The sequence below is a fragment of the Cervus canadensis genome, chromosome 1, assembly GCF_019320065.1.
Source record: "Cervus canadensis isolate Bull #8, Minnesota chromosome 1, ASM1932006v1, whole genome shotgun sequence".
In the NCBI taxonomy this organism is placed as follows: Eukaryota; Metazoa; Chordata; class Mammalia; order Artiodactyla; family Cervidae; genus Cervus; species Cervus canadensis.
In genome coordinates this window covers 28,935,083-28,948,051 of record NC_057386.1, presented here as the reverse complement: position 1 = coordinate 28,948,051, position 12,969 = coordinate 28,935,083, and the positions used below count along the sequence as shown (strand labels likewise).

Genomic DNA, 12,969 nt, shown 5'->3' with positions numbered 1-12,969 from the left:
ATCAAAAAGTAAATTTTAAAAATAACTTGAGACAAATAAAAGTGGAAAGGAAACACACCAAAACCTAGGGGATGCAGTAAAAGCAGTTCTAAGGGGGAGGTTCATAGTGATAAATGCCTGCATTCAAGAAAATCAAATAAACAACCTAACTTTACCCCTCAAGGAATCAGAAAAAGAAGAATCATCTAAGCTCACAGTTATCAGAAGGAAGAAAATAACAAAAATTAGAGTGAAAATAAGTGAAATAGAAACTAAAATGACATTTCATCAAATATATGTTGCAGGTTCAAATATTTTGCTATACTTATAAAGTTCCAAACTGCATGAAGAAAAGTGTATGCCGTCTAAGGTGGAAAAATGCCAAACAAGCCCAGAATAGCATTAAATCATAGAAATTATTTTTATCTATACAAGCATTTAGTAGCTTGTCCTTGGCACGACACAGGTTCATAAAACAGATTCAATCAAGGTGAGTGAGTCAAGCATTAAGAGGAAATACTGTTATCTTCTTAGAGTCTCGAGATGTAGCCAGAGTTGTTTTCTTGTTTTGCTTTAGTAAAAATGTGATTTTTATTTTGACAGTCGTTAAAAATATCAAAGGAGATGTTTTGAGGCAAATTTTCATAATTCCATTAAGCCAGAGCCTCCGATGCACAACTGTGTGCTTAAAAACAGATGCAGAAAATGCCAGTGTGCTGCCTGGATGGGAACTTGGAGCCTGATAACACTGGCATCCCAGGCTTAGTCGTTCCAGCAGGAAGAACCACCCAGAAGGCCCAGGTCCAGCCCTCCAGCACTATGGAAGTTGGACTTTCTCCTTTCCTCCCTCTCCTTCACATCTGCAATTGTTCCAGACCTGCATCGCTGCTGCAGCGGGTCTCACAAGCCAGGGTCTAAACCAAAGGTTAAAGCAAAAGGTCAAGTAAGGAGACAGACTATTTAAACTGAGGGGACTTCCCTGGCGGTCCAGTGGCTAAGACTCCACACTCCCAATGCAGGGGGCCAGGGTTGATCCCTGGTCAAGGAACTAGATCCAACATGCTGCAATTAAAGAGCCCATATGCCCCAACTGAGAGCTGGTGCAGCCAAATACATAAATATTTTTTTAAAAAAGAATATTTAAGCTCACCCCTAAAATCTAAACTGTATTGTCATGCTAGGTTAAGGTGCATCCACAGGCACGGGTCCATCCATCCCTCTAACCTACATTGCCAGCTTCCCCACCCCTGACAACTCCTCCTCCTTGGTTGGAAGCAACAACAGACAAAGCCAGATGCCCACGTCAGACTTTCCTCTGACTTCCACTTCAGTCCTTTGTGTCCTCAAAAACCCATCACTGACATCAGAGCTTTTGCTCTCCAGCCTGAGAGGGCTTGAATGACTTTATACCTTCGTGACGTGACACCTGCCAGCCACAAAGAACAGAAAAGGAACACAAAACCGTCTCTGCCCATGTTTCAGAGACAAGAGAGCAGGAAGGGGAGCCCCGAGCCAACTTTATTATGAAATAAGCTGAGGGAAGGATCAGCATGTCTAGAGAAACAGGTGCTGGCGTGGAGGGGAGCTGGCTAGCCCATGTTGGGGGGCGGGACGGGGCGGGGTGCGGGGAGCTGGGAGGAGAGGAGGAAAGGGGCTCGCTTGGTAGAGGGTTTCAGAATGAGCCCTCGAGCCCTCTGCCTTCTTTGTTTTTGTTTTTCTGTTCTTTTTTAATTGGAGTATAACTGCTTTACAGTGTTGGGCTAGTTCCGGCTGTAGAACACCATGAATCAGCTGTAAGTACACATATAGCCCCTCCCTCTTGAACCCCTCTTGAACCCTCATCCCACACCTCTGCCTTCCTTGTTAATGATGCTCTTTCCCCCTTGGTTTTGGGATTATTCTAGACAACAAAACTGTAAACAAAATAGTACAGAAAATTCTCAGAAACCCAGACAGCTTCCCCTGAGGTTATCATCTTCCCTGGAAAAGGATCAAACCAGGAAACTAACCTTGCAATGGCACCATGAACTAAACCACAGACACCAGTCACATAGCCTCAGTTTATCATCAATGCCCTTTTTCTATTCCGGGACCCAGTGGATGGTACCAGATTCTATTTACTCATTAGTAATTAGTCTCTTTTGTCCCCTCCCAGCGGTGACAAGTGTCTCAGCTTTGCTAGTCTCGATCTCGACATTTGTGAAGAATGCTGCTCAGGTATTTTGCGGCTGCCCCATCCGTTCATGTTTTCTCATGACCAGACGGGGGTTGAACATTTGGCGGGGGCAGAAAACCCCGCATGTGAAGTCTTCCTTCCTGCACTACACCAGGGGATACAAGATCTCAGGGGCTTCCCCGGTGGTTCAGATGGTAAGGGATCTGCCTGCAGTGTGGGAGACTCGGGTTCGATCCCTGCGTTGGGAAGATTCCCTGGAGAAGAAAATGACAACCCACTCCAGTATTCTTGCCTGGAGAATCCCAAGGACAGAGGAGCCTGGTGGGCTACAGTCCATGAGGTCGCAAAGAGTTGGACACAGCTGACTCAAACACACACACAAGATCTCAACAGGAAAATAAGGGGATGTCACTCACATCACCTGGATTGGGTGGGGTCCGCCGGGTTCCTCCACTGTAACATTCCTATAAGCCCCTTACCACCCATGCTTACTTAAAAAAAAAAAAAAAAAAAACTAGAGTTGAGTTGATTTACAATGTTGCATTAATTTCACATCCAGAACAAAGTAATTCAGATACATATACATATCTATTTTTTCAGATATTTTTCCCATATAGGTTATTACAAAATACTGAGTAGAGTTCTCTGTGCTATACAGTAGGTCCATTGTTGGTTATCTATTTTATATATAGTATTGTGTACCTGCCCACCCCGCTCCCCAGGCCCTGGGCGGCTTCACAGGAAGCTGTCTCCTGCTGGAAACTCTGAAAGGACCTTCCTATAAGACTGTCCCACACGGACAGATCTTGCAAAGTGTATCTCAGGCATGTCAAGGGTTAAACCGGCTTCTGGGTGCCACCCCTTAAGAATCCTGGGACCCTCCTCAAGAGCCTGTCCAACGCGGGGTGGAAGAAATAAGACTGCATGACTGATGTTGAAATAAAAATCATCTGGAAGTATTTTCCTGTGAAGCTGGTTTTCAGAAACAGAGGCAAAACCCACTAACAAAACTAATCTGGGGCATATGGTATTTCTTTCAGGCATGCACATTTTTAATACAAATCTCCTAATCACTTCTACCTTGTTGTTCAGGTTTATTGTCAAGGCAGGTCTTTTTTATTTCTCTCTAAAGGATAACCTCCCTGCCTGAAAGAGCGGGCTCAGGCAGAGAGGCTGTAAGTGCTACCCAGCATGATTTTCCCTCCTTCTTTTTTGTTTAAAACAAATGGGGGGACCACATATACTCTGATCATGAAGAAGTTTTCCAAGTTCAGCCCTTTGGGTTCCTTGCTGACTCTCCCTCCCACTAGGTGGCGCTAAACGTCACATTCAAAGTGGGCTGCTCTCAAGAGTCCCCTTAACAGGATTTTTTTTTTTTTCTTTTTTTAAATTTTGCAAGAATATCACAAGCCTAACGCCAAGTACTTAGTTTCCTTCTTACTAAATATTCCCTCTTTTCTTTAACATTTACCGCCTTGCGTGCGTGTTTGGTCACTAAGCCATGTCCCACTGTTTAGGACTTCATTGACTGTAAACAGCCAGGCTCCTCTGTCCATGGGATTTTTCAGGCAACAATACTGGAGTGCATTCCCATTCCCTTCTCCGGGGATCTTCCCAACCCAGGGATGGAACCTGGGTCTCCTGCATTGGCATGTGGATTCTTTACCACTGAGCCCCCTGGGAAGCCCACATTTACAGCCATCTGACAGCAAATCTGAACTTCTGGAACACAGCTTTCAAAGGATCACAGATTAAATGTAACAGTCATGACCACATGAGTGATATAAAAAAATCAGAAGTTGCATCACTGGAGGCAAGCAGCTGGGAATATGCTTCAGGTCTCTGAACTCGGCATTTCCTCAATTTCTAGGTTCTGGTTTCACCTAGGTTTATTTCACATAGGCCTATTTATTAACTGTATCAATATCCCTATGCCCATAGAGACATTGTAACTGTATCAAATTAGCAAAGATTTTAAAGTGCTGGCAAACATTTTAAAGACATTCTTACAAATGCAAAGACTAGGGAGCCAAAATATTACTGAGGTGCAATTTCCTCTGGTTATAATATTAAAGGCATATGCCTTAATAAGAAACCTCATTTCCACAATAAGGATTCATCACTTAAGGAGAAACAAGCTTTCTCAAAGCTTCAAGTCCAATATCACTAGGAAGCACACGTAAAAATGACGCTCTTTATCAGCTAAGTTCCTGTTCCTTGGTGGAGAAAGGGAAAGCTTTTCCCTAAGGAAAAGCGCTACATCTATGAAGTTTCCGACCCAGCAACCTGAGTGATGGTAAGTGTGATGTGCAGTTGTTCAAACGCATCCCGTAGAGACAGGCAAGCCTTAGTTGTTTATATCAAGTGGGTTTGTTTGCTCTGTGACACTCTCCTAAGATGGGAGCTTCTGGCCTACGTAAGGTCACTCCCTCTTGTCATTAACTGCACAAGCTTATTTTGTTCTCATGACCCCTCCAGAAGACAGATTTGGCATGTCCTCTTTCTGGGCCCATCCACAGACATTTCCATGAGACAAATATTTGGGCCAGAGCATTTTTAGGTTTCTTTTTTAAAGGGAAGGCAGGAGATGACCATAGGATTTTTGCTCCTAAATGGCTCTGCGTTTCACATACGCTCTATCAGTTCAGTTTAGTTCAGTCGCTCAGACGTGTCCGACTCTTTGCAACCCCATGAATTGCAGCACGCCAGGCCTCCCTGTCCATCACCAACTCCTGGAGTTTACTCAAACTCATGTCCATTGAGTCGGTGATGCCATCCAGCCATCTCATGCTCTATCAGCATGTGATAAATCTCATCGCTCTAAGGGAATAATCACTCACATATCCTAGACCCTGTTTCACTTAGGTGTCTGATACTGCTCAGAAGTTCCCTAACCACTAAATAACATTCCTGTTATCAGTTCTATCACTTTCTCCACCTACTGGGTGCCTGCTCTTGAAGGTGGGTTCATGCACAAACTGAGTGCACACACACACACACACACACACACACAGACGAGACTGTTGAACCTGTCTTGCCAGGGAGGTCTACCAGAGCATGAACCCAGGGCAAACAAAATGGCAGCATAAGGCTTCTTGAAGGCACTGTTTGCAACCTCCTACTCGAAGGAAATGTCCAGTCACTGAGGACTCCTGGGAGCAAATGAATGAAAGACATGATGCCCTTTCCCCCTCCAAAGACACAGGACTCAGGGCCCAAAGCTGCTTCTCCCCACTTTCCGCCCCACCCCACCTTTCGTGCCTTCCAAGGTCCTTCACTCCCCTCTGAGGACACAGGGCCTCTTTGGACAGCAGTCCCCAGGACCTTGCATGGGTGGCCAGACTCCTGTGGCTCACATTTCACGCCCCACCCTTCCTACAGAAGGGCTGGTGGCTCACAAGGGTGGGAAAGCGAACACGGGGGTGCTCCACAGCTGCTCCCAGCTGCTCTGAGACGCCCATCACCCCCGATAGGAACCGAAAGTGCCTCTGCTCAGCCTGCCTCTCCCGTGGCTGATAAACAAGGCCGTGATCGGGAAGGGCCAGAGAGCTTCACATTCTGCAGCCAAGGAAAGAACCATCTCCTGAACTCCAAGCTGAGTCACCTCTGATCTTCCTGGTTACTACACGGGGGTCCCCAAACTCCGGGACCTAAAGCCTGATGATCAGAGGTGGAGCTGACATAACCATAACAGAAATAAAGCACACAATAAATGTAATACGCTTGAATAATTCTGAAACCCTCCTCCACCCCAAGTCCGTGGAAAAATTGTCTTCTTCGAAACCCGTCCCTGGTGCCAAAAAGGCTAGGGACCACTGCTACAGAGTAAAATAATATTGGAAACATTTTTCTCTGTGGAAATCATCTGGTCTCACTAAAAAAACTGAATCAAAATATAGGAATGAGATATGCTAGCATAAGAGATTAGACAATGAACACTTAACTATCTTGTCCCAAAATAAAAGACTGAAGTGTTACAGAATGCAAACATATACATACATATATAAATACATAGTATGTATAAGCACACACATGTATCTTTAAATACTTTATAAATAGGTATTCTTTATCTTAGGAGGTAAGATAAAAGCTAAGGTATCTTTTAGGAGAAAAATAACCATACATTATAATTAGTGCAAATATACAAGCAGAGTGGGGGAGGGGGGTTCTTATTGAATTCCAAGTTCACCTGGTCTTGAACTACAGCAGAGGTATCTGGTCTTAACTTTCAGAAGAAATCTTAAAGTTTTGAAATTAATGAAACAATTCCCCACTTTTCTTGAGGAACCCGCCACACATCCGATGGACATGGAGACACAGCATGGTGAAGGACTGCTTTCCCGTGATGCGCGAGCCAGACATTTGTCGTCGTCCTGATAGCATGTCGGCTAAATTAAGTCATGTGGAATGTTTTCTAAACCCCATCAGGGCAGAGTTTCATATCCAGAAAACTCCACTGAAGCTTCCTAAGTTATCATTAACAAATTCCCTGGCATACTAAAATGTCCCTGTGTTTCACTGATTTGAGAGTACTATTCGGACATTTAAAATCAATATGAATAATTTCCTTTTTTGAGATTTTGAATAAACTTGTTTTCTTAAGCTTTGCTACACACTTGTCCAAATGAAGAAACCATTGATTACACTATTTCTGGGATGTAGTTTAAAAAGTACCATTAATTTTCTTCCCCAGAGAGAGAAATGTATTGACACATCCTAGCAAGAGGCGTTTTAAACTAGCAAACTCAATTTCCAAGAGATTTTTCTCCCAACTTCCCATCAGCAACAGATTTGTGCCATCATCAGGACGGTAGGGGGCGCTGCCACAACAAACTATTGTGGCAAATGGAGAGAAACTTCACTGGGTGAAAAAACAAGGCTAAACTTGTATGATTCTCCCATGTCAATGAGCATCTAAAAAATATTGTACAGATTTTTTCCTCTTGAAATAACTCACTTCAGGGCTCAAATACTAGGGTTTTCTTTCTGTTCCTTTGTGTGTGTGGGAGGGGGGCATTGGGGGGATGGCATTTCATAAGTGTGTGTTAGAAATCCTATATTACAATTTTGGGACGAAGAAGGTCTAAAAGGAATCCCTTTACCTAAATACTGGCTAAACCCAAGAGCTAAAACGTGCCTAATAGATGGTGCTGTGTGTGATTTTCTTTTTCTTGTTTAAGTCTTCAGTCTTTTCCACAAATATCTAACTCCAAGTTCAGAGCCAAGATGAAAGGGAACTGTGGCAAAATTTCATTAAATAATCGCATAATCCCGGCTCCATAGGTTGGACTTTTTTAAATAACAGTTTTCCATGTAATTGAGTTAAACTTAAATTTATGCATCCCATAAAAGACCATTGCAAATGGTAAAACAAAGACATTGCTCTAACACTTAGAAAATTAAATTCACCAAACCATGAAGTCTACTGTGCAGTTATTTTTGTAACCACCATAAATTGCTTTATAAAACTCCTCTACTCAAGTAAACAATCCAAGGAGATATTTACTTTACAGCATGCATCCAGTTTCCAAGCAAGAGAACAGCCTAAAAGTTTATGACTTTTTCTTCTTTTTTTAAATTGCCTCTCCCTTCTTAAAAAAAAAAAAAAAAAAACACAAAACTTGTGTTTCTAGTTACCTTGAAACCTTCCTTCTCTTACACTAGCTCAGAAAGGTCCATGGAAAATAAGATCCAGCTCTCTAGATATACTGTACCCTCAGATACTCATCTCTGAAACGGGAAGAAACAATCCTACTTTGTGGAAATAAAGTCTATGTGGCGAAACGAAAATACAGGGGGTTAGCACTAAATATTTCACCATACTTAACAGCACCTCAGAGTCCAACATGGTCTTAGATGTTTTGGGGCAGTCGGCTTGAAATGTGTTCACTTACAGCCGTGGACCGGGCCGCATTCAATGCAAACTGCTTTAGATAAGAGTTTTAGGGGGTCTTTAATCACTTCTTTCTTGTGTCCTTGATGGAAAAAACAGAGCTGCCTTTGTGCTAAGAAGAAGGACCTGTTGTTTCCAGATTCAACAGGTCATTTTTATAAGAACTTCCCAGAGGATACAACAGAAATGACAGAAACACAAGGGGATTTTTTTAAGTGGCTGATGATTTTAAATGATATATATCCCATAGCACGGGAAGGCTGTTTGTTTTTCTTTCCAACAAATGGAAAGTTACTGTTTGAAACATGTTTAATGTTCAAGTTTGACTTTTAGGACGAAACCGTTTTCTCCTGAGTTGGGTTACTGTAAATTTGCTTCCTGTGCTTGACTCTCAAGTAAACAAACTTGTCAAATCACGTTCATTTCTCTTTGGGGGATGAATGGCTAATTGAGTGGGCTTTTGAAATATACTTAAATGGTGGTGTAACTTTTGTACTCTCATTTCAGTTAAAATAACAAGGAGAAGGCACCTTTAATGAACAAGATAAAACTTTAGAAAATGGAAAATTCCAGCATATTTTTCCTTATGCTCCGAGGAGAGAAAAAACACCAATATTTTATGGCAAACAAAACCCAGGTGACACTAAGATTTATTAGAGTTTGGCTTATTCTGTTATTAAAGGTGGTCTGAATTTGAGAAGACTGGCAAATTTAAGATTAAGATCTAAATCAGCCTTGTTTCCTACACTGCATTAGGAGGGTTTTTTCACAGCATTACCAAGATTCCTATTTTTCCCCCACTTTTCTTCCTTTAACAAAAATTTCGGCTACCTCACTTATAAAGGGAATTGTTTGAAGATCTTTAGAAAAGTTTCTGCCAGTCCAAAGACAAAAGGTATTCCTTCCCACAAATACAGAGGGCATTTTGTAGAATTTCCTTGCCCTAAACAAAAGTTATTGCTAACAAAGCCTTTTAAAAAACACTCTTACATACATACCCCCAAACCTAGAGTCCAGTTCTTGACACTTTAAGTGTCTGTATTACTTACCACTCAGAACAATTATCTATATTACTTACCACCCAGGACAATTCTCTGGCAAAGAGTTAAGATAAGTAAATAAATAGGCGATGGCAAAGACTGCATTAACCCCAGGGAACCGCCCAGAAGATAAAGGAGAAATAGAAACAGGTTTCCTTGGGGAAAGGATCCACCAGGTTACTTATCTAGTAATTGGTGAGCAGGTTTCTAACTTAGCAGGGACATTTTCTCTCTACTTCCACAGAGTAGGAGAAAATGAAGAGATGGGCTATTTGGGGGGAAAGGAATCCGAAAAACTAAAGTAAAATATCTCCAAAGGCCAAAATATCACGCTCCCCCGCCCCCATCCGCTTTATTGTGGAAATAAAGTCTATACGGCAAATCGAAAATACAGGGGTTTAGTACTAAATATTTCGCCACATTTAGACAGAGGCAGGGTGGGGAAAAGCCCTCGTCTTAAGGACCACGACTGGTGACCCTATCCCTTCTGATGATATCCGGGAGGGAGTGCACTGGGTGAGGGTCGCCACGGGCTCCTGGGGGCCCACCGCGCGCTCCTGCCGCCCCCGCCCTGCCCCGCGCCCGCTCACCGGTACCAGGCGAGGCCCTTGTCGTAGCTGCGGTCGAAAAAGTGGGGCTCTGCGCCGACGGCGCGCACGTCGGGGTGCACGCGCAGGAACTCCAGCAGCGCCCGCGTTCCGCCTTTCTTCACGCCGATGATGATGGCCTGCGGCAGCTGCTTACTCCCCTCGTCCAGTAGCAGGGCCAAGGTCCCCGGCGGGGTCTCGGCCACGCTGCTCCCGGCCCCGGAGCCGCCGAGACTCCCCGCCAGCCCGGGGGGCTCCTCTTCCCCGGCCGCCTCCTCGCCGTCGTCTCTCGGGGCGGGCGGCCGGCGCCTCGGTCGCGGCCGCACTTGCAGGAGGCGCTTCTTTCGCGCGGCCACTGGCCACGCGGCCAGCTCCCCCGGGCCTCCGGCCGAGACGCCGCGGCCCGGGGTCCCCGCCTCCTCGCCGCCGCCCGACCGCCCCACGACAGGGCCCGATAGGGTCTGGCAGCGCTCGGCCAGGCAGTAGAAGACGTAGAGGGACGTGAGCAGAGAGCAGAGCATCAGCAAGAACTTGCGGAAGACGCTGCGGGACAGCGGCTCGGCAGAGGTGGGGTGGGCGCCGGCCGGGCCCGGAGGGGCCATCCTAGCCGGAGGCGACGTCGGGCAGCGCGCGGGCCATGCTAGGCCGGGACTCCGCCAGGTGCCGGGACATATTCCAGGGGCTCCTGCGCGCTGGACCGAGGCCACATCGCCCTGCGCCCCTGCGGCCGTGCAAGCTGCCCGGGCTGCAGCAGCCGGAGCTCCTCCGGGAGAAGGAGACCCCGGAGCCGCGCGCGGGATCCCAGCCTCCGGTCGGTCGAGGGGGCGGGAAGGGGGACGTGATGCCGTGCTTAAGAAACCATCGTCTTAGACTCGCTCGAGTCCTCAGCCCGGGGCCGCGTTCGGCGCCCCAGGTCCCCGAGAGTTGCCGGAACGGGGATCTCGGCGGCTGGTGGCGAAGGAGTGCGTCTCAGCCCCGGGCCGGAGCAGCCTCTCAGCGCGCGTCCCAGCTCAGCGATCGCGCATCCCTCGCTCAGTCCCGGAGAGCGGACGCGCGGCTCCCGGGCCGCTGGGCTCCGCGCGCTCCAGACCGCGGCGGGGACAGCGCCTCCAAGCCGCCGCTTGCTCGGTCCCCGGCCCGCCTGGGTGCGCGCTCCCGGCCCTGGGGCGAGGTCCCCCGAGTCCCTCTGCCGGAGCGGGAGCCAGAGGGGCCGCGCCCAGTTGTCCGCCCCTCTCCGTGCGCACCCGGCCGCTCCGGCGGCTCTCGGTCCCACCTGGGAGCGGCGCGGCTGAACCGGGCTGCGCGGGACCCGTCTGCAGCCGCGGCCACTGAGCTCCCCGCCTCCCCGCCGCCTCCCGGGCCGTCGCCGCCGCCACACGTGGAGCTCCGAGGGCAGCAAACTTGTCGGTGACGTCAGTGGCCGGGGCCGGACCAGCCCCCGGAGGAGCGCAGGGGGAGCGGGCGGGTGCACGGGGGAGAAGGTGGCGCGGACCCCGCGGCGGCCGCCCAATGACCGCGCAGAGGGCGGGGGCGACCAAGGCGACGCCCCTCCCCTACTCCGCCCACCCCGCCCCCTCCACCCCAGCCGGCTGCCTCGCCCCCTCGGAGCCGGGCCGGGTCTGCGGCGGCTCCGGGGACCTCTGACCGGCCGGCGCGGGCGCCGGATCCCCGGGGCCTGACTTCCACCCCGCGAGGCACGCGCTCCATCAGGGGCTCCCGAACCGCTCCGACGCCGCTCAGCCCAGCGCAGCCCCGACCCCTCCGATCCCTGTGCTCGGGGTCTCTCCCTCCAGGGTCGCTCCGTCCTGACCCCGGAGCCGCCAGCTCCCCACCTCCGCGAACCTTCGGAAGCTTCGTTGGTGGCGGTTCCCGGGACCGCGCCGGGCGCCGCGCCCCTGGCTGTCCGGGGCGAACTGGATTCCTTCGCTGCTGCTTCGCCTCCCACCTACCCTGCTGTCCACTGCGGACGCCCGGGCGAAGCCTTCTGCTCGCAGCAGCTTTTGGTGTTTTGTTGTTTTTGCTTTTCATTTCATTGTTTCCCTATGTTAGTTTAGGATGATCAAAGTTTCGCTGGACCTGGAAACCACCAACCTCTTAGGAAATGAGCCAATAACTGAATCAAATGGAGAAATTCAGATTTTTTTTTTTTTAAAGAAATCAACTCCGATTCCAAATCCATAGGCCCAGTTTTTGATGGGAATTCTTTTAGTGGGGGGGGGGGGGTGTGTGCGCGCGCGCGCGCCCCAGTGCCGAGTTAAATGTCTTCTCCTGAGCAGCGATTTCCTGGTTCGCTTGCCCCTCCTGACCCTACATCCTCTCCCCGCGCTCCTCAGAGAGCGGGTCAGAAAGGCCTACAAATCGCCTTGCTGTTTAATGGAGGGAGGTGGCCCGTGGAACCTGCATGAGGTGGTTTTTAATTCCAATCCGATTTGTTCCTGATTTCTTGGTTTCCTGGTCTCAGCAGGACGCCCCGCAATGTGGGCGGTAGCCTGGCCGCCTCACACTCACCCTTGCAGGCCGCGCGGGCGGCTTTCGGGGCGCCGGGTGGGTGCTGCCCAAGGCTGGCCGCGGCCGCGGGGCCGGGCTGCGGGGAGCTCCTGCTGCCCAGTGTGGGGACTTGGCCTGTCTGCCTTCCCGCGCTCCATCTGACATGGAAGTGAAGTCTTTATAACCTTTCCAGGGCGATCTGGCGGTTTCTGACTCTGGGTGCCTGGGTGGAATCGCTGTATGTGGGCCAGCTGGATAAATATTCAGGGCTGGACGTGGTTTTCTGTTTATGAAGTGCCAATCCCAGCCTTTTCTGTCCTCTGGTGAAGAGTTTGTTAGGTTCTGCTGCCGTAAAGCAATGGGCTTTTACAAGGATGAGCAATAAGTCCTGCCAAGCGTTAATGCCTCATTGTGTCCTAATACTGGATGTCAACAATCTAGTTGAGCTTTAATATATTTTAGTTTATCTCTAGGTATTTCAGTCTGATTTGCAGAAGTAAGACCAAAAAAAAAAGAGAGAGAGAGAGAGAAGATAATTTTAAAGTTATTCTGAAAACATGTGCAATCCTATAAATGTTTACAAACACGGTTGGGTTTTCCCATCTGGAAATGGTGGTGGCCAAGTTTCCTTCTAGCTTCAGCTCCAACATGGTGGAATATCATGACTTTCACATTCCAAGTACAGGTATTTCCTTTCCGTGGGTATTAAACACCCACACTATGTAGGAGACTGGAGTTCTCAGAACCACTCCCACCATATCTAGCTCTAGGGCAGCCCTGTACCTTAGAAATAAAATATATAAGCCG

At 48.4% G+C, this 12,969-nt stretch overlaps 1 protein-coding gene across 1 annotated transcript in view; it reads right to left on the bottom strand.

Moving 5' to 3' along the window:
* The window catches only part of HS3ST3A1 (heparan sulfate-glucosamine 3-sulfotransferase 3A1), an 82,973-nt gene extending 72,696 nt beyond the window's left edge, over positions 1 to 10,277 (bottom strand). The window contains exon 1 of the mRNA XM_043473731.1: positions 9,679 to 10,277. Coding sequence (XP_043329666.1) covers positions 9,679 to 10,277 — 599 coding nt within the window. The remainder of the gene's footprint in view (positions 1 to 9,678) is intronic.
* Positions 10,278 to 12,969: the final 2,692 nt, after the last annotated feature.